The 19,377-nt window shown below is 58.1% G+C and overlaps 1 protein-coding gene across 1 annotated transcript; it reads left to right on the top strand.

Moving 5' to 3' along the window:
- Positions 1 to 3,599: 3,599 nt before the first annotated feature.
- TRARG1 (trafficking regulator of GLUT4 (SLC2A4) 1) lies at positions 3,600 to 17,619 on the top strand. Its single transcript, XM_036341818.1, has 3 exons — positions 3,600 to 4,322; positions 14,828 to 14,960; positions 16,745 to 17,619. The coding sequence occupies exons 1-3, from the start codon at positions 3,936 to 3,938 to the stop codon at positions 16,756 to 16,758; spliced, it is 534 nt and encodes a 177-aa protein (XP_036197711.1). The 5' UTR covers positions 3,600 to 3,935; the 3' UTR covers positions 16,759 to 17,619.
- Positions 17,620 to 19,377: the final 1,758 nt, after the last annotated feature.

Below are 19,377 nucleotides of genomic sequence, written 5' to 3'. Positions count from 1 at the left end.
CCCTAGAGCAGGGTGAGCTGGGCCCAGGAAGTCCTCAGTGAGAAGAAGAATTTGCTTAATGATTCCTGCTCTGTCTGCCCCATAGGGTTTCTGGATACCCAATGAACCCAGGGTAGAAAGGACCACAGGCACAGGCCTGGAAGTATACATGAGGGGCTGAATTCTTCTTCCCCTGGGATTAGGCTCCAACTTACCCCCCTTTCTGAGCTTTGCCTCCCTGTGCACCCACCACCGAAGGGCACCCCCCGGTATGCAGGTCCACTCTCCCCTCCACTGCTCACACCTCAGCATCCTCCGTGCTCAGGGGAGCTAGGCTGGGGCGGGCAGAGGTGGAACGAGTGGTGGTGTGGACACGCCTTGGGTGCCTGGTTGGAGTTTTCATCTTCCTCCAGTTCATCCGACCACCCTTACCTGTGAGCAGGCACTGGGCTAGGAGCTGGGTGCGTGCCTGCCCCTCCATGACCCCATAGCCCAGCGGGGAAAGGGGCAGAGAAGGGAAGGATTTTTTTCAGTTCCCTGTGCCCGCACCAGGGAGAGGCCAGCTGCAGACCAGGAGGGCCAGCCACCTGTCTAGCTGGGCAGGGCTCACAGCTCGGACCCCCGAGGCGAGGGTGGAGGTGGAAGAGCTCAATGCTCTCCTTCGAAAGGCTAAGCTGACCCTGTGGCTCCGCAGAAAATGGGCCTAGGGTTCCAAGATCCTCATGTCAAAAGTCTAAAATGCCTGTTTTTGTGAGAAATAGATTTAAAAACAAAACAAAACAAACACATGCTGAGTCAATACTGTGCAGGCCAAGCCCACTTTGAATGATGAATATGGCCCATGGGCCTCCACCTAAGACTTCATCTGGGGTGTGAGGGAGTGGGAGCTGGAGCAGCTGGCTGGATTGGCTCAGCAGCTCTAGAGCCGAAACTGGATACTGCCTCCCCCTGCCTCCCCCTGCCTCTCCCTGCCTCCCCCTGCCTCCCCCTGCCTCTCACTGCCTCCCCTGCCTCTCCCTGCCTCTCCCTGCCTCTCCCTGCCTCCCCCTGCCTCCCCCTGCCTCTCACTGCCTCCCCTGCCTCTCCCTGCCTCTCCCTGCCTCCCCCTGCCTCCCCCTGCCTCCCCCTGCCTCCCCCTGCTTCTCCCTGCCTCCCCCTGCCTCTCACTGCCTCCCCTGCCTCTCCCTGCCTCCCTCTGCCTCCCCCTGCCTCCCCTTGCCTCCCCTGCCTCCCCCTGCCTCCCCCCTGCCTCTCCCTGCCTCTCCCTGCCTCCCCCTGCCTCCCCCTGCCTCTCCCTGCCTCTCCCTGCCTCCCCCTGCCTCCCCCTTCCTCCCTCTGCCTCTCCCCCTCTCCCTGGTCTCCACTCCATCTCTGGCCATTCCCCTCAGCACCACCAGGCCACTAGATGGCACCATGAGCCCAGCACCTCACGGAGGCAGAGCAAACCTGAGTCCCCAAGTCCTGAAGGCCGGCCCACCTAGCAACATCACAGCCATGGCCCACCCTGGGGACTTCCTGGCCTTTTCTTTGCTGAGTTTTCATTAAGTCAAAAAGTCCCCTTCATATCAGGTTCGTTCTGTCTCGAGGCCAGCATTGCCCAATAGAAATATAATGCAAGCCAGGTTTTTAATTTTCTAGTAGTCACGTTAAAGGAGTAAAAAGACACAGGCGACATTAATTTTAATAGTTTTATTTGGCTCAGTGCATCCACAATATTATTTTAATATATAATCAATGTACAACATATTCATGGGAATACTTTGCATGCCCTCTCTTTGTACTAAGTGTTCGAAATGTGTGGGCTTTATGTGCACAGCACATGTCAATTGGGACCAGACACATTTCAAGCACTCAGCCGTCACTTGGCTAGAGGACCCGGAACTGGGCTGGAGACCTGAGTTCTGCCACCCCGGGCCCAGCTCCCAGGTTGTGACATGGAATTCTGTCCAAACTGGATGCTGATGTAGGGTCTCAGGGTCTCAGGGACCCAACTTGCCACCCTCTGCAGGGAGTCTCCTATTTAAAAAGGTGTCGGCCGGCACATTTATGGAAGTTCCCGGGCAGGGGAGCTCGGCTCACCCCATCTTCCTGTGCATGCTAGGGGTGGGTGAGAGCCTTCCCGAGGAGCCAGGTGAGGACGGAGCCACGCCCCCACCCCTGCTGCCCATGCAGGCAGGGGGCCTCTCTCACGGCCCGGAGGTCTGCATTTTGTAAATAGCAGTGGAGTTTCAGGATGGAGCCACCATGCTTAATTTAATGTAGTCATAGTCACCAAACCTGAATATTTGCCTCAAAGGCACAAACAATTTTTGAGACTGATTCGCCTCCAGGAGTCCTTTTAGCTCCCCTGGCATCGGCTCCTCGCTGCCCTCCCCCCTCCCTCTGTGCCCAGTTCTTCACGGTTCCCGCCCCGTCGCACGCCCTCCTCTGCCCGCGCCATCCTTGCTGGAAGCGGCGATCCTGAAGCCAGCTACACACACCACCCAAAGCCACTTCTTTCTGCTGAAATGGTTTGTTTGGCTTCAAACTAGCCCCCGGACCGGGTCTGGCCGGAGACTGGTATCTGGTTGGGATGCAGTTGGAGATGAGCATCACCTTCCATTTCCAGGCCTTGGCTTTCTGGTCTGTGAGAGCCACGGGTTTGAACCACATCACCTCTGAGCTGCCTTCCATCTCTAACTTCCCACCAACATCATGCATGACCCCAGGGTTTGAAACTGCTACAGCCTCCTGCAAACCACACACACACATACACACACACACACACACACACACACACCACACACACACATATCCTGGTGTTTCCAGGTCCTTCTTATAAAGGTAAGGAGAGAGATTGGGGACATGAAGATGTAGAGAATAGAGATGGAGGCTGAAACACAGAGAGAAGACAGAAGAGAGAACAAAGACAGTACGAATCCGAGTGGACAGGCAGCCGGAACCGGGGCCCCTCAGAGTCGGCGTGCGCCCCCAGGAGCCCCGGGTGCCGGCTCCTTAGCACCACAGAAAAGCTCTGATGGGCATGAGATGGGGCTAACACTCCCTGCTAACACCCGCTCTGCCCCACACCTTGGTGAGCTGCTCAGAAACCCATTCAGCAGGCCCTGTTGGTCCAGGCAGGATCCTGCAGGAGCCACACTGGGGCTCCGTCCCTTCTCTCCTGGAGCTGGGAGCCAGGCTCTGGCCTGGATGCCTCCAGGAGTTGGAGGTCATGGTCGGGGTGGAATGCGATGGGTTCAGGGCCCAGTGTTTCCCGACAGATAAGAGGAAGCAGCCACCTGCCCCAGGGGAAGGAAAGTAGGGGGCTCAATTCCCCAGGACAGTTGGAGAGCCCCCACCCCGTGTGACCCACTCTCTCTTTCCCCACCCAGAGCCCCCAGCCCAGAGGAGCAGGCCTGCGGCTGCGCTGGGAAGTGGAGGTCAGCCGAGTCCCTCTGGGCTGGGCCGGGCTGGCAGAGTGGGGCTGGGCCGGGCAGAGGCTGCTGGGCGGTTCTCGGGGGAGAGAGAATTGAAAAAGAAAAGCTTCTCCGAGGAGGGCAGGGAGTGAGGGAGGCCGCGTGGGGCGCGCATGCACACACACACACACACACACACACACAGCCGCCCTGACTTCGCCGGAGCTTCACTCTGGAGAGGAGCCTCTTCTCTCTGCTCCTGGCGCTGCTTTCTGCTGCTTCCCCGCCCATCTGTGCTGCCAGCAGCATCAGCAAAGTTGGCCTCCAACTTGAACGCAACTGAAGTCTCCAGCTCCCAGCGGGGCAGCGGGCAGGACCCAGACGCTGAGCTCTTGGGCCTGGACAGCCCACCCTCCAAGCCTTGCTCCCGGCGACACTTCGGCCCCTGACCTGTGGGCCCCCCACCCTCCCCGGGTCTGGGCTGAGGAATGGTGCGCTGAGGTCCCTCCGGAACCCCCTTCTCACCGTCTGGAACCGAAGCGGCCCAAGGCTCAAGCCGACATGGCCAACCCCCTGCAGCCTCAGTTTCCCCCTGCGCGGGAGCCAGGTGTCGCCTCGCCCCTGGACCTGCCCGAGATGGAGATGCTGCTCGCCAAGGTGGAGGACAAGGGGGACAAGTCCCTGAAGCTGCCCAAGTCCCTCTCAGGGGCTCTGGACCTGGAGCAGAACGGCCACGGGCTGCCCTTCAAGGTGGTCCCCGAGGGGCACCGGGAGCCCTCCCTGCCCCGGTCGCCCTCCCGTGCCAGCTCCAGGCGGGCGTCCTCCACGGCCACCGCCTCCTATGCCCAGGACCGAGAGGCCCCCAAAGATTATCTCATCCTTGCCATCGCCTCCTGCTTCTGCCCGGTCTGGCCCCTTAACCTCATCCCCCTCATCTTTTCTATCATGGTAAGTGCTGCCCTTTGCTCCGGGGCCGGTGGGCCCGGGGGGGGCGGGCATGCTCCCTGGCACGGGTGCAGAGAAGCGAGAGCGGGGACCCAGGGGCTGGGGGAGAGACCCCCTTTCTCAGCTGCCTGACTACCCCCCCTCGGAGGAGGGTCCGGGGCCAGGAGAGCGTTTGTTTACTGTTCTCTGTTGTCTCTGCTCTTGACTTGGCACAGAACCCGCTGGGGAGGAGGCCCCGGGGAGCCCCTGGAGCTAAATTCCAAACTACAGAGACAGCCACGTTGGGGGTCCTGTCTTGTGGTGGGGCGGGAGGGTGGTCCCCAGGAGTCATTCCTGAGCAGGCTATGCTATCAGCAGAGCTTGCAGCTGGCGTGGAGTCCCAGGGCCCGTGTTCTCAGGAGTGGAGCCAGCCCCCCACAGCCTCCCCCACACCTCACCCCCGGCACCTGGGTGTTCTCTGTGCCAGCTCTGGTTTCCAAGAGCCCCGGGGCTTCCCTGCCGGGCCCTGGGGGGCCGGGGGCCTGGCTCCTGAGGCTGCTCCTCTCAGGACAGTTCTCGCCAGGCCCTCTGGGCCTTGGTGGTTGCCCGGATTTCAGCCTCTGTCCTCAGGGTAGGGGAGGTCTGGGCCGCGGTGGAAACCGAGTCAGAGGGCGCGCTGGACTTGCCAAGGAGGGCATGCGGGCTTGTCTCTGCTTCTCGTGCACTCTTGTGCTGCAGGACTTTGAGTGCACAACCTCTGTCCCTTTAAATACAGTTCCTCATGTTGCGACCCAACCATAAATTATTTTCGTTGCTACTTCATAACTGTAATGTTGCTACTGTTATGAATTGTCATGGAAATATCTGATATGCAGGATGGTCTTAGGCGACCCCTCTGAAAGGGTCGTTCGACCGCCAAAGGGGTCGCGACCCACAGGTTGAGAACCGCTGCCTTAGATCGTCCTGAACCAAGCCATTTGGTTAGAGCTACTTGCAGAGGGTCACAGACATGGTCAGCAGCTGTGACTTCTGAGGTCTAGGAAGGAGAGAGACAGACAGACGGACTGGACTGCACAGGCAGTGGCGTCCAGGGTGAAGCTAGGAGCAGAGGGCAGTGACCTGCTAGCCCCGGGCTGGCCAGGCCAGAGGTCTGGGTGGGGAGAGACTGTCCTTCTGTCTGGAGTGACTCCGCCGCTGAGCCGCGATCGCCAAGCCCCTCGGAGCTGTGGTCACTCTGGCTGTTCGCGGGCCGTCCTCTGAGAAAGCCTCTACTTCCCACCCTTCTCTGTCTGCCTCACCCCGGCACGGCCTCCACGGGGAAGCCTTCCCAGCCCCAGCAGCTTCAGCACTGCCTAAGTCAGAGGGACTTGGCGTGGGCACAAGAGCCAGGGCTGGGCAGCACCCAGGGTGGGGCCTTCGAGGGGCTTCCTGTGTGCCTGCTGCACATGGGGACCTCAGGGCCGGGCCAGGCTGCAGGGCTGCAGACGGTGGCTCTGGGCAGGGCCAACCTCCTGGTTACAGGGAGAAGCCCCAGGAGGGGAGGCAGGTTCGGGGAGGAGAACCACCCCAGGGCCCAGGAGAAAACAGCTGCTAGGATGTGTCTCCTGGTGGGGGTAGCAGGATGCAGGCTGGGGTGAGCTGCCTTTGTCAAAAGAAAGCTGGGCCCGAGACTGGGAAACCGGTGAGCTCACGCTCAGTGCATTTCTATGTCCTTCTCAGGCCCTTGAGTCAGGCCTGATCGGCACCGGGCCAGGGACAGGGAATCAGGCGCTAACCCAGACATCATCACCAATTCCCAGGAGCCTCCAGTCCAGTGGGGAGAAACTTGTAAACAGATCCTTACGACACGCTGCAAGAAGTATTTGTGCTTGGCGAAACCACAAGGTATTGTGTGGCTTCGGGCAAGTCACTCAAACCTCTTTTCTCCTCAGTGTACCTATCTGCGAAATGGGTTGTCGCCATTACACCTACATTATAGGGCTGGATGAGGGCGAAACGAGACAAGCCATACACAGTGCTTAAGAACAACACCCAGCACGCTGTTAAATGCTATCACTTAGTAACAGCAATGCTGTGGCAGCTGATCTCCCCAGTGAGGAACAGAAACCATCACAGGTTTGCTTGGGGCTTTTTAGAGCTTTGAAATATAACATATCGTACAGCTCACCCATCTAAAGTGCATGGCACTGATGTTTAGTATATTCACAGTTAGGTGCAACCATGCCCACACTTAAAATCTAAAGATTTTAAGCAGCCCTATCTGGTTTGGCTCAGTGGATAGAGCTCAGGCCTTCCTGAGGCGGGTGTGCAGGAGGCAGCCAATCCAGGGATTGGGTTGGACTGGGAGGCAGTGAGGCCAGGAAGCTGGTAGTAGCCTCAGAAGAGAGGAGGTCGGTCACAGGTTGGGGCTCAAAGAAGTCAGTGGGCAGGTGCTATGAGAGCGTGCGGGTGAGAGAGAGACTGGGGTGGGATTGCAGAGGAGCAGCCACGGCAAGGGTGGAGTGCAGCTGTGGAAATGAATTTCTAAAGGGAGCCGCGAGCCAGAGAGAAGGAACTGAGGACGCCCAGGGTGAGGGATAACATTCCCACCCTCCCCGTGTGCTTGCTAAACGCTAGGCACAGGCCCAAACATGTTAGACGTATATGATCGCATGTAATCCAGACTCTAGCCCTGTGAGGCCCAGGTATTGCTATTGCTCTCCGTTTGCAGATGAGGAAGTCCAGTGCGGATGGACGTGTGAAATAACCTGCTAGCGACGGCGGCCCATGGCGCCTGGAGCCCACGCTCTTTTCCTGCCCACTCCGCAGCCTGCTCCTGGGTCAGGGGTGCCAGGCGGGGAGCGTTATTGGGGGTGCCCACAATAGTCTTCCCTCTTCTGGGAACCAGCCTAGTTCAGAGGAAACACCCATTTCCCGGGAGGGGGGGGGGGTTAGGTGTTCATCTAGGGCTGAATCACTGGGTCCCACCCAGACAGCCAGGGGGCAGGAGGGCCAGAGAGTGCAGAAAGGGAGTGAGTCTCCTGTGCCGGTGTCTCCAGGTCCTGGGGACCGACTTCAGGTGTGGCAAGCCGGCACGGCCATGGCATACTCAGCCCCAGGGCGCCTTATGTGCTGCGCCAGCTCAGCCAGGTTCAGTGACCCTGAGAGGGGGCGGTGAAGGATGGAGAAAAGACAGACAAGAGCAGAAAACGGGTTCTGGGTGGGATGCTGCTCCCAGATGGAGAGATGGCGCCACGGACTGCAAGCCGAGTCTTTATTTTATAGCCAGATTCCACGAGGCAAAGTAAGGGTGTGGTCAAGATGTTTACAACGTTCTTGTGCGTTTCGATCCTACTCAATTACATGCACCTGAACTCTATCAAGCCCACATCACTCAGGCACGGGGGGCCACGTGTTTGGAATGTAGGTTCAAGCTCACAACCATAGCTGTTGGCTATAATTGTGCTGGGAGGGCTCTGCCCTCCAAGCTGGGACTTGCATGTGGCCACGAGAGGACTGTGACCTCTCATTAGTCTGAGGCTCGAACCTGTCTGAGGTTCGAACCTGTCCAAACGCTGTAGCCGCTCCCCACATTCAGGACTGCTCCCCTGAAGTCCCCGCTCTGGTTCCCAAGTGGAGGATCAAGCCGTTGATTCAGGGTGGAGGGAGAGCCCCAGCCCTGGCAGCTTGTCTAGAGCGCACTGTCCGCAGAGCAAGCCCTAAGGTGAGGCTGACAGAGTCCGGCTAATTGTGCCCACTGCACAGATGAGACCACTGAGATGTGCAGAACAGCACCGGGCCCACGGTCACACCGCTGGATGCTGAACCCCGTGTTCTCTCCCTGGTCCCACCCTGCATCTACCCCTGGGGACGAGGATGGTGTGTCCCTCCCAGGAAAGCCAAACCTTTCAGGCATCTGTGTGGGGAGGGAAGAATTCCACTTCCTCCCCTCTTCCCCTGCCCCCCATAAACCTCCTCCCCCACTGTTCTCTCCCTCCCCGCAACTCCATCAGTGGAAGAGCAATGGACCAGTAGGCCCTTCTCTCTGTGGCTTTGTGGCCTGCTGTGACCAGGGCTGGGGGATCAGGGCTGTACCTGCGGAGTTGTCCAGACTCAGCCATGTGCTCAGAACTGCAGCCTCCCGTGAGCCTCCTGGGGTGGCCAGGGCAAGGCTGACTTCATCCATTTTACTTCCGGGTCAAGCTGAGAAATGGCCACGCGCCTCAAAGCCGGCAACATCTGCTGTCCAGATCCTGGAGCTGGACCCCAGGCAGCGGGCCTTCAGTGGACAAAGGTGATAAAATAAGCATCAGGTAGACCCGGGGGAGCGTCCCAGCTCTGTCCCTTTTACACCACCCGACCATGTCCAAGTCACGCAGCCTCCTTCCTTAGTCCCAGTTTCCTCTTCTGCAAAATAGGTTTAATAAACCATCTACCTCATGGGGTTATTGGGAGGGCTCATGAGTTACTATGTGTGGAAACACCTCGCCCTGAGCGGGCACGGAGTAAATGGAGTGGGTGCTGTTATTATGAACTCGAAATGAAACTGCAACGTCAGAGGGAAGGGCAGACCCCCAGGGGACAGGCAGTTCTGAGTTCAACCAGTTTGGGGATAATGAAGCCTCACCCTCATACACCACCCAGGGGAGCTGGGCAGCCCTGTCTGTGGTTTTGGGGAGCCTCCCGCAGCCCCTCCTCTGTAGGTAGTTTCTGCAAATGTGGGAGCTTCAACACCTCCTTCCGTAGGCACTTTGGTGACCTCGTTATTTAACTGACATGGTGCAGGCTCACGTTCATCCATTTGTGCCTTCATCCCTTCACTCAGCAAGAGTCCCAGCCAGGCTGCTGGTCAGCCGGTCAGCCGGTCAGCCGGTCAGTCCGTCAGTCGGTCAGCAGGCTTAACATGTTGAAAAACTCCAGGATCAGTTGGTAAACAGCTGCTATCTCAGGCCCCTCAGCGTTTCCAGTTCCTTCCCATGGGCCCCGGCAGCTGCTCTGACTCCTCCCCTGGAACCTCCACCGTTCCCCCCCACTCGTTTAAAAAAATGGGCGGACTGGGGTGACCCCGGCTAAGAAAATTACATTGGTCTCAGGTGCACAGTTCTACAACACATCATCCGTACGCGATCCGGTGTGTTCCCCACCCCAAGTCAAGTCTCCGTCCATCACCACGTATCCCCCCTCTACTCTTCACCACTCCAGCCATGGGAGGGTTAGCTCGCAGGCAGGGCCTGGCGGAAACCACTGCAGGGCTGCAGAGAGAGGGCTGTGCAGGGGGCATGGAGAGGGCCTCCCTCTGTTTATCCTGCGGGGAGACGCTGGACCTCCCCGGAAGGACTAATCGCTGACCAGCCCTGGCACCTCTTGTCAGTCTCAGATCTGCTGGGGTTTGGCCTGAGCCTGAGGGTGAGGGCGGACGAAGCTCTCCCCAGCATCCTCCCCACCCCCGACCCACTCTCAGACTCTTTTCAATCTTCCCCGATCTATTAACTTGAATTCATTTTCTCCCTCACCATTCCCACAGCCATTGCAATTGCAGATGATCTATTAATTCACAGTCATTATAATCATCACTGAAATGATTATCGTGCCTTCAACTTAAGCCATTTTGTACACGAAGACGATGCAACTAAGGGGGGATGAGAGAGCAGCTGGTACTTTCCCGACGAAAAGAAATGAAGGGTCTCCCTCCATCCCTGTAGGCAGGGAATGGGTCTTTCACTTGGTAATTGATGGGGGGCGGGGCTTCAGAAGTGAGTGCCAGCCGGTGGTGAGGAGCTTCTATGGACTGGGGGAGGCCACAGGGAGAATTTTCCCAGTCACACTAAGCCCGGTCTCTCTTCTTTATCCACAGAACCATCAGTCCTTGCTTCCCAGTCATGCGTGTTCCTCAGAGCCGGAGAGTCCCCGTTGAGGTAGCTACGCTGGGAACATGCATGGCTGGGAAGCAAGGACCGATGGTTCTGTGGATAAAGAAGAGAGACTGGGCTTAGAGTGACTGGGAAAATTCTCCCTGTGGCCTCCCCCTGTCCGTGTCCCATTCCCAGCCAGCCCCGTGTGTTCCTCTCTCCATGGTCCTGAATCATTGCTGCACTCACAACTGTTTCCCTGCAAAGTGGGGGGCAGGACTCATCTCAAGCGCTGCTCCCCTTCCCCTGCATGCCAGGCTTACCCCTGAGAATGAGTCCCTTGGTCACGACTCAAGGAAGCCCCAGAATCTCTAAAGCCAGACTTCCTGGGAATCCCGGAAGCCTTCCTGTATGCTGGCCTCCCTTCCCCCCAATGTTGCCTTGGTGGAACTGAGTTTAGTGACCTGGGCTGGCCATGCAGAGAGCTGGGGGTGGCGTGGGCTAGTGCTCACGTCCTTCAAGAATCTGCTCTGAACACTGAGCATGCCACTGGCTAAGTTCAGTGGTTAGAAAACAGACCCTCCTCATTGTTTTCCCAGCAGAGACAGCACGTGTAAGGGCTCAGGGGCAGAAAGCTGTATCCCTTTTATGTCATATGGCCAAGCCTGGATTTCAAAGACTGTCAAGAAGAGGTTGGATGGGGACAGGGGTGGAGCAGAGAGAGATGCACTATATCCCGGGACTGGGCTAGGGCGGTGGAGTTGGGACTAGGGAGGGAGGGACAGACTTGAGGGACACGAGAAAGGTCAGGAATTCTTACCTGATTGTATCTGAGGTGGGGAGAGACAGAGGGCGAGTCCAGGGGGGAGGTGCGAGGATCCTCTCCCGGAAATTAGAGCTACAGAAAACAGCTGTGCAGGGCGGCTTTGCTATTCACGGTGCACCTGCCAGAGCGAGGCACCTTGCTGAGGCTGGGCACCAAAAAGATGAGCATGGAAACAGTACTGTGTTCCCCTGGGGGAGACGGACATCAGGAGGAGCCTCCCGTATCCCCCACCCCACCGCCATCAAAATCAAGCTGGGGGCAGGTGGGGGAAAGCAGGAGGAGGGAAGAAAGAGAGCACGGAGGACTGGAGGTGCCTGGACGGAGAGCGATCGTGTCATTAGCACCCTGACTGGGACATTCCTGAAAGTGAAAGGCGGGCTGCTGGTGCTTTTCACCGACTCACCAAGACGACTTCCCTTCCAGAACAGGTCTGCCCTCCTCTGCTAAGGTCAATGGCTTATGATCCTTTCCCTTCTCAGGCTCAGTGGAGGGTTAACAATAAACATATTTCATTACTATATCTATTATTTTTAATATCTTTTTATTGATTTCAGAGAGGAAGGGAGAGGGAGAGAGAGATAGAAACATCCATGATGAGAGAGAATCATTGATCTCCTGGTTCGGAGGCCGACACTCAACCACTGAGCCCCCTCGGCTGGGCTCATTACTATGTTTATTGAGCACTTACTATTGCCAGGCACCAAGCTAAGCCCCCCTGCTTATATTATCTCACTTAATCCCAGCAAGAACCGATGAGGTAGGTACCAATTTTACCTGATGAGGAAACTATAGTAAAGCACGGTAAAGGTAAGCCACTTCCAGGGTCACACAGTTAAGGGTGGAGCTGGAAGGCATCCAGGTCTGGCTCCAGAACCTGTGCTCTTAGCCAGACAGCCCTTCTAGGGGGCTGGAGGCTACACCTGCTCCTGGTTGGGTCCCTGCCATGTCCAGGAGGCTGTTGCCGGAGCCCCACTCCATGCCCCTCCTCATGCCAGACCCACCTTCTCTTTCATCTCTTGCTGGATGACATTGGTGCCTGGTCACTGATACCCCTGAGGTCCAGAGGCAGGAACACTCACAACTTCCTGCGAAGACCCACCTGCAGACCTGTCCAGGTGTGAGATCCCGGCACCCACCTTCATCCAGTCTCCAAGGACAGAGCGCTCTCCTCTGCTGCCCATAGTTCACCCCTGAGCTCAGGTCCAGACCTGCTGCCCGGGGATGTTGGGGTACCAATCACCCCTTGGTATTTTCACCCTCACCCTCTTCACTGGATCTTTTTTCTTTCCTATCTTGAGGAAATCCTCTATGTCTCACCCAGTTGTACACGCCCCAATGCATATAGGACAAAATCCACATTCTGTTTTGTAAGAGCCAGGGCTCTCCTCCTCCTCCTCCTCCTCCTCCTCCTCCTGCTTCTTCTTGTTAATCCTCGCCTGAGGATATTTTCCCATTGATTTTTAGAGAGAGAAGTGAGGAGGAGAAGAGAGAGAGAGAGAGAAACATCAATGTGAGAGAGACACATCGAATGGTTGCCTCCCATTCGTGTCCTGGCCAGGGCCAGGGATCAAGCCTGCAACTTAGATATATGCCCCTGACTGAAATTGAACCCGGGACCCTTCGGTCCCAGCGCCAATGCTCTATCCACTGAGCCAAACCAGCTAGGCCCAGGGCTCTTCCTGGTCCGGCCTTACTCCATGCCTCCGGTTGCTTCTCTCAGAAGGCCTGCATGTCCCAGCTCCTCAGCTGTAAATGGCCTGGTAACAGTCCCTAACTCCTATGGTGTGAGGATGAGATGCTCTAGGGCAGGGGTGGGGAGCCTTTTTTTCTGTCCAGGGCCATTTGGGTATTTATAACATCATTTGCAGGCCATACAAAGTCATCAACTTAAAAATTAGCCTGCTGTATTTGGCCAAACATTTAAATTAATTCACCCTTAATGCCATGGTAGGGCCAGGCATTCCCCACCCTTGCTCTAATGCAGCGGTTCTCAACCTGTGGGCCGCGACCCCTTTGGCGGTCGAACGACCCTTTCACAGGGGTCGCCTAAGACCATCCTGCATATCAGGTATTTACATTACGATTCATAACAGTAGCAACATTACAATTATGAAGTAGCAACGAAAATAATTTTATGGTTGGGTCACAACATGAGGAACTATATTTAAAGGGCCAGAAGGTTGAGAACCACTGCTCTAATGGATGGCAAGCATTTACCATGTTTCCTGAGATAGGGTAGATTTTCCAATAATGTAAGGGACAATGATTACTCCAGTGAAGTGGAGGAATCTTGGCTGCTTCACGGAGGCGGCGGCATTGGAGCCAGCCCTTGAGGGCTGGAGAGGAGGCGGCCATGTGGTGTCGTGGCGCAAGGATGCCGGCATGAGGAACAGCACAGGCATGTGGCTCCAGTGCTCATGCCCGAGTGGCTCAGATCGACCAGGCCCAGAGGGTGGAGGAAATAGGAGAGGATAAAATCAGAAAACGCAAAGCGAACCTGCGTTTAGTCTTTGGTCTGTGGACAGTGGGGGCCCTGGGAGATACCGGGAGGGAGTGATGAACTCAGCCACCGTCATCTTGCTGCACGTCTGCATCAGCTCCTGAAGGCCAGCCTCCTCTCTGATCCCACACGGCCAGAGGGGCCGCTGGAAACCATTCCTCTTTTGTAACACAACCCACAGTGGCAACGGTACCTCTCTGTGTGGGATCCCAATGGAGGCCAGCCTCCCCACCAGGCCGTGAGCTAGGAGCTGGGACTCTAGCACATGATACTGATTTAAATGGAATCACTCCTTGCTCTCCTGCACATATTGTTTTAGACAGGTTCATAAAAAAGTTAAAACAGGGGAAAAATAAAAGGGCAACACTGCCCACCTCTTAGGGTGATTCTGTGGCTAAATGAGATAACGTAGGTCCAGGCCTTAGCCAGCTGCCTGGTACAACATAATAACTCGATAAATCGTCATTATCAAGGTGCTTGACCGCATGTCCATTCTGAACTCAGGGGTCTCAAATAATCAGAAAATAAATAACCAAATATTTATTTCGGAGGACTCCTGCGCATGCCTGTTCCAGAAGTCAAACATCTGGGAGTTCTAGAGCTGGAGGTTGCGGGCCAGCCCTTGCCAGCAAGTTGGCAAGTGCTCCTGGCAGGGGCATAAGTTGATGGAGATGCCTGGGACACACCCCCTCCTGGGCCTCCCAGGACGCTCTATGTTCCTGCCCTCATCCACCTGACTTCACATTAAATAGGGCCAAGAAACAGCGAGCTCACTGAGGAGGAGTGTGGCTCCCCCAGCCCCAGCCCAGCCTTCTTGGTTCAAACCTAAGACTCCTGCCTTTCTGGTGTGAGCCAGGAAGGGGCTTGGCTGAACTAGGATGTGGTTCCTGGGTGGGAGGGAGAACCGGGGATTTTTTTTTCTTTTGTGGCAGAGGGAGCTCACAGAGAAAAGGAGACAGGCCGGCAGGCCATGGAGAAAGCCATAGGCACTGCCTTAGCCTCTCGGTGCAGCCACTGCAGTGCGCCTAGGCCTGGGGTCTGGAGGGGCCTGGCTTACCGGCTCCCACCAGCTCAGTGCAGCCTGGACCTGGGCCTCCCTCTCAGGCCCTCCGTCTCCACTCTGCCACCCTGTGGTTCTGTGACTCTGCAGTGCTTGGTTCTGCTTCCGGCTGTCCTCCGCCGGCGAGGGCCAGGCTTGGTTAGGGTCCCGGCCCCTTGAATCCAGGCCACTTCTCCAGGAGAAGGCCACTTCCTCACCCCCCCCCGAGGAGGCAGCTGGAGTGCGGGCTGCAGTGGGACCAGGTGTGTTCCAGGGGCCCCCACAGGGCTGTGAGGACAGCCTTCCCGCGGCCCCTGCCACCCCCTCTCTCCGCAGTCTCGAAGCAGCGTGCAGCAGGGAGACATCGACGGGGCCCGGAGGCTGGGCCGCCTGGCCCGGCTGCTCAGCATCACCTTCATCATCATGGGGATCATCATCATTATTGTGACCGTGACCGTGAACTTCGCAGGTGAGGCCCAGCCCCGTGCCAGCCCAGGGTGTAGCCTGGCCTCTGGGGCAGGGGCAGCGGGGGGAAGGTAAGAGCCGGTGGGGACCACAGCCTATCCTCTCATTCCCCAAAAGCAACTCAGTTTCAGGCATAACCAGCTGAGTCGGCTGGCTGTGTGCCTTGTCTATTCCTGGAAAGCGGATTACAAGGAAAGGGTGGGGGAAGAGCGTGACCCAGGAACCAAGAGGTCACGAGTCAGGGCACGCGCCCAGGTTGCAGGCTCGATGCCCAGTCCACAGCCAACCAGTGATGTTTCTCTCTCATGGGTGTTTCTAGCTCTCTCCCTTCCTCTCTCTCTAAAAATCAATAAAAACACATTTTTTAAAAAGCAAGAGCACAGGCCTAGGAGCCAGAGGCTCTGATGGCCAGGGCCCCGGGCCGCTGGCTGTCTAGTTGAACCCGAGGGGCCTTCCTGTCTAAAGCAGTAGCACAAAGGCTTGGTGAGCATCAGCCGAGATGGCGGATGTGTCCGTCTTGGTAAATGGAGCTGAGACAGCCAGGACAGGCCGGAAGTAACAATGCACACGGCGGAAGCCAGAAAGGAACACATTTGTGAGCACCCAGAGGTGGCCCAAGGAAGTTCTCCAAGCAGGGGAGCCATTTCCAAGGGTCACTCCAGAGGCTCAAAAGGCCCATGCAGCTCCCCAGACAGAAAGAAGAAACCAGACAGAAAGACAAAGACACACACACACACACACACACACACACACACGGAAGTCCCCAGGGATCTCTGCCCCTTGCAATGACCAACCCAGGCTTTTCCCGAAAGACCTTGTTCCCCTAGATGGACTCCTTGGAGCAGCGGCAGTGGCGGCCGACCCCGGGAACGTGTCAGAAATGCAGACTCTCAGGCCCCACCCAGACCCACTGAACCAGAGTCTGCATCTCACGAAGGTTCCCAGCCCCATCACTAAGGTTTGGGAGGCACTGGTCTAGGCGATGGGGTGTTCAACGTGGGGGCAGAAAGCCTGGGATTCAGCCCTGGGGTCATGGGCAACCGTGGCCACTGAGGAGAGGGAAGAGGTCGGATTGGTAATCAGCCTGTCAGGATCAAAACCCAGGTCCTCCACTTCCTATCTGCCTGGATTGAAGCATGTTCTGTGATCTCTCTGAGTCTGACAGACACGCAGGTACGTGAGGCAGGAACCCACCCGCCCGGGGCGTTAGCTCAGTATCACCCAGGAGGCCTCAGTCACCTGTGATGCCTTTGTCCTGCTGCTGCCTGTCATGTTAGCCATGACTATTTTTTAAAAAAATATGTTTTTATTGATTTTTAGAGAGAGAGGAGGGAGAGGGATGAGAGATGGAAACATTGATGAGAGAGGAACACCATCAATCAGATGCCTCCTGTGTGGCCCCTGTTGGGAATCGAGCCCGCAACCTGGGCATGTGCCCTGACCGGGAATCGAACCGGCGACCTCTTGGTTTCTGAGTCAACGCTCAACCACTGAGCCACACTGGCCAGGCAGCCATGACTCTTTCGATGGCACATGACAACCACTGAACTCAATATGGCAGAGGGAACTGTTGGGCGTCCACTAGGAAACCCCAGCACAGATGGCTCTGTGTTCAGGGCTCACAGGCCTCCGTCCTCTCATGGCAGGAGTTCGGCTCCACCAAGAGCCCCAACCAGGTGGTCCCTGTGGCCCTGTCCCACGAGGAAACAAACACCCCAATCCTCCAAACAGGGACCCGAGGGCCCCGTGCTCTGAGCTCTGCTCTGCGTAACTGTCCTTTCTTTACAGTTCAGAAGAAATAGAAGTGACCAGGGGTCGGCCAGCAGAGGCAGCCCTGGCCAGCCGGTGTTCCCACCCCACCCCCTCACCCCACGGAGGACAGGACTGTGACTGCCAAGGGCCCACCTGTCCCCAGGCTCCAAAAGCACCAACTCAGAGGGAACCTCTGTCACCCCTTTGCAGTCCACATCCGATGGGAAAAGCCAGAGGAAGAAAGGAAGGAAGGGAACGAAATGGCCTTGAAACCAGTGAATAATGTGGTTTAACCTCATGGACACAGCCTGGCATTTGCCCTGTGTTCTGGCTTCTTTCTCATCCCCACTTTCCTGGCATCTACCGAGCAGCGTATACTGCCAGCAGGAGCAGAATCCAGCCCCTGGATTCTGGGACGGAGGAGGGGTCTTTGCCTTTTCCTTGAGGAGGGAAGGGGAGGACTGTTTGCATGTTGTGCCACATGCCTGCTGCGATCCCAGCCGTGCCCTGACCTCAGAGGCCGAGTGATGCTCCGCACGCCCTGGGGCCTCCGGCACACAGACCACAGCCGCACAGCTGCCCTGGACGGAGGCGACGGCCACACTTAACCGCCCCCCGCCTCCCCCATTGCAGGGTGAGTTGCCGAAAGGAATGTTGGCGAAGACAGGAACAGGGACAGCTCGGCACGGGCCTCTTCCCGAACTTTTTCTGCCGAGAACTATGGTCCCGGCGAGTCACCCAGGGCCCCCGTCCACCTCCCGCCCCTCCCTGTCCTGCTGTCTGGGGCACCAACCAAGAACTCCTAGGGCCTAACCGCCAGCTGGTGAGGAGCCCAGGCCTGAGCTCCCTCCTGCCATGGCCCCCCATGGTCTGGGGTACAAACTTGGGTCCCCGTACAGAGCAGCTCAGATGGGGCACGGGCCCCCCGCCCCCCACCCCTCCCCGGCCTCATCTGATGTCCTGTGCCTCCCCCTCTGCCCCCGGCCACCCACAAACAGCCGAGGCTTTGCCTGGAGGCGGCCTTGGGGTCACGGGGGGTGGGGGGTGGGGCGGAGGGGCACTCCCCAAGGGCTCCTGGGCCGTTGGCAGTGTGTGTGCTCCCTGGAGGGAAGTGGGCCAGAGAGTTTTTGTGAAGATTTCGTGTTTCTTGGTCGAGAATCCCGACAGAGGGAAGAGCGGGCAGAGGGCCAGCCTGTGGGAGAGGGGGGCCCGGGGCTCGGGAATCACTCTCATGCCTGAGGCAGTGCTGGACACCATGGCCCCTGGGCCGCCTGCCTGGCTTTTGGCCCCAGGTTCTCCCCCAAATTCTGTGCCCACCTTCCCCACTGGCGTTGGCTCTCAGACTCTGGAAGAGGGATGTTCCAGGCTTTGCCGCTGGGGCCCTGCCCAGCAGCCGGGGTCACTGCGCTCAGTGGAGGGCAGGTTCCTAGCCACAGCCAGACCGGCCCCAGGTTGGCCAAGAACGTTCCCCTGAGCCTGTTCACGATGCTTATGCCTCCTCTCGGGACCCCTGCCAGTCCCCCACCCTCCGCATGGCCCCTGGGAGGGCGTGTTAGCGCAGACTGTCTGCCAGGGGAGCACTGGGTCCTGAGCACAGGCCAACCTGAGTGACCACCAGGAGGGGAGGGTGCAGGCCCCGGGATCACTTGGGGGCAGGCCTTGCTGAGTCAGTCCCCCCCAGGAATCTGCTCCAGCCTCTCCCCTCCCTAAAGGAGACCTGGTTGTGTTTGCTTTATGGGAACTTTGAGGCCAAAAGAGAGATGCCCTGGTTGTGGGGGAGGGGGGACCTGGGGGTGACCTAGAGTATTTGTGTCCCCTGCAAGGTCAGGTCAGGCCAGGGGAGACTGAGGTCTATGGCCACTGAGGCTCATAGGCCCTGGCTCTGGAGGGAGGGGTCAGCAGTCCCAGGTCTCCCAGCAGGTGCTGGGGGCCTCAGCTCAGCATTTCAGGGAAAAGAGAGAAATGAACCAGGGGAAGATGATGGCAAAGGGTGCCCCACTGCCTGCACCCCCCCCCCCCCACTCCGCCCCAGGCAGCCTGGCATCCCCAGGCCTCGCTGGAGCTGGAAGGACAGTGGCCCTGCTGTCCCAGCTCCATGGCGGGCCCGGCCGCTGGCTGCATGAACGCAGGGGTCCCGGCTCGGGGTGCTGACCAGTCTCCCCGGAGTCCCATAGGGAACTGCAGGAACCCTCCCACCGCCACACCCCTCACAGCTCACGCCCTGTATTCCTCGGCATGGAAAGTAATAAAGCCGCCTGTCCACGCGCCCCGAGGGCCTGTGTTTGTGCTGTGGGGCCAAGGGCCCAGGCAACTGCTGGAGGCCTGTGGAAGGTGGCGCGGCCCTGGGCGAGGGGGGGTGGGGGGGGTTGGGGGGTTGGGGGGGTGGAGGCGGCGGGGGGGACGGCGTAGGAGGGGGAACAGGCCGAGGTGGGAGGTGGGTGTGGGCAGAGCTCGGGCTGGGCAGGGGGAAGGGGGGAACTGCCACATGGCCACCATGAGCTGCCGGCACCGAGGGCAACAGGATGGGGGAAGGAGGAGGGAAGGGCATAGGCTGGGGTGGGGCAGGGACGGAGGGAGAGTCGCAGGACCCAGAGGCGATGTCGCAGAGTGGAGCAGGGGTGGGAGTGGGTTCAAGGCCTGCCTGTCCGTCCCCTTGGGAAATTCCTTTC

This window comes from Myotis myotis, unplaced genomic scaffold (assembly GCF_014108235.1).
Source record: "Myotis myotis isolate mMyoMyo1 unplaced genomic scaffold, mMyoMyo1.p scaffold_m19_p_17, whole genome shotgun sequence".
NCBI classification, from domain to species: domain Eukaryota; kingdom Metazoa; phylum Chordata; class Mammalia; order Chiroptera; family Vespertilionidae; genus Myotis; species Myotis myotis.
The sequence above is the reverse complement of the archived record's forward strand: the minus strand, read 5'-3'. Positions and strand labels throughout refer to the sequence as shown.

Excerpts from the sequence above, each read along its gene's own strand:
- TRARG1 (XM_036341818.1), top strand. The coding sequence starts at position 3,936 with ATGGCCAACCCCCTGCAGCCTCAGTTTCCCCCTGCGCGGGAGCCAGGT. Across the intron at positions 4,323-14,827 it reads CCCTCATCTTTTCTATCATG|TCTCGAAGCAGCGTGCAGCA; the intron begins GTAAGTGCTGCC and ends CTCTCTCCGCAG.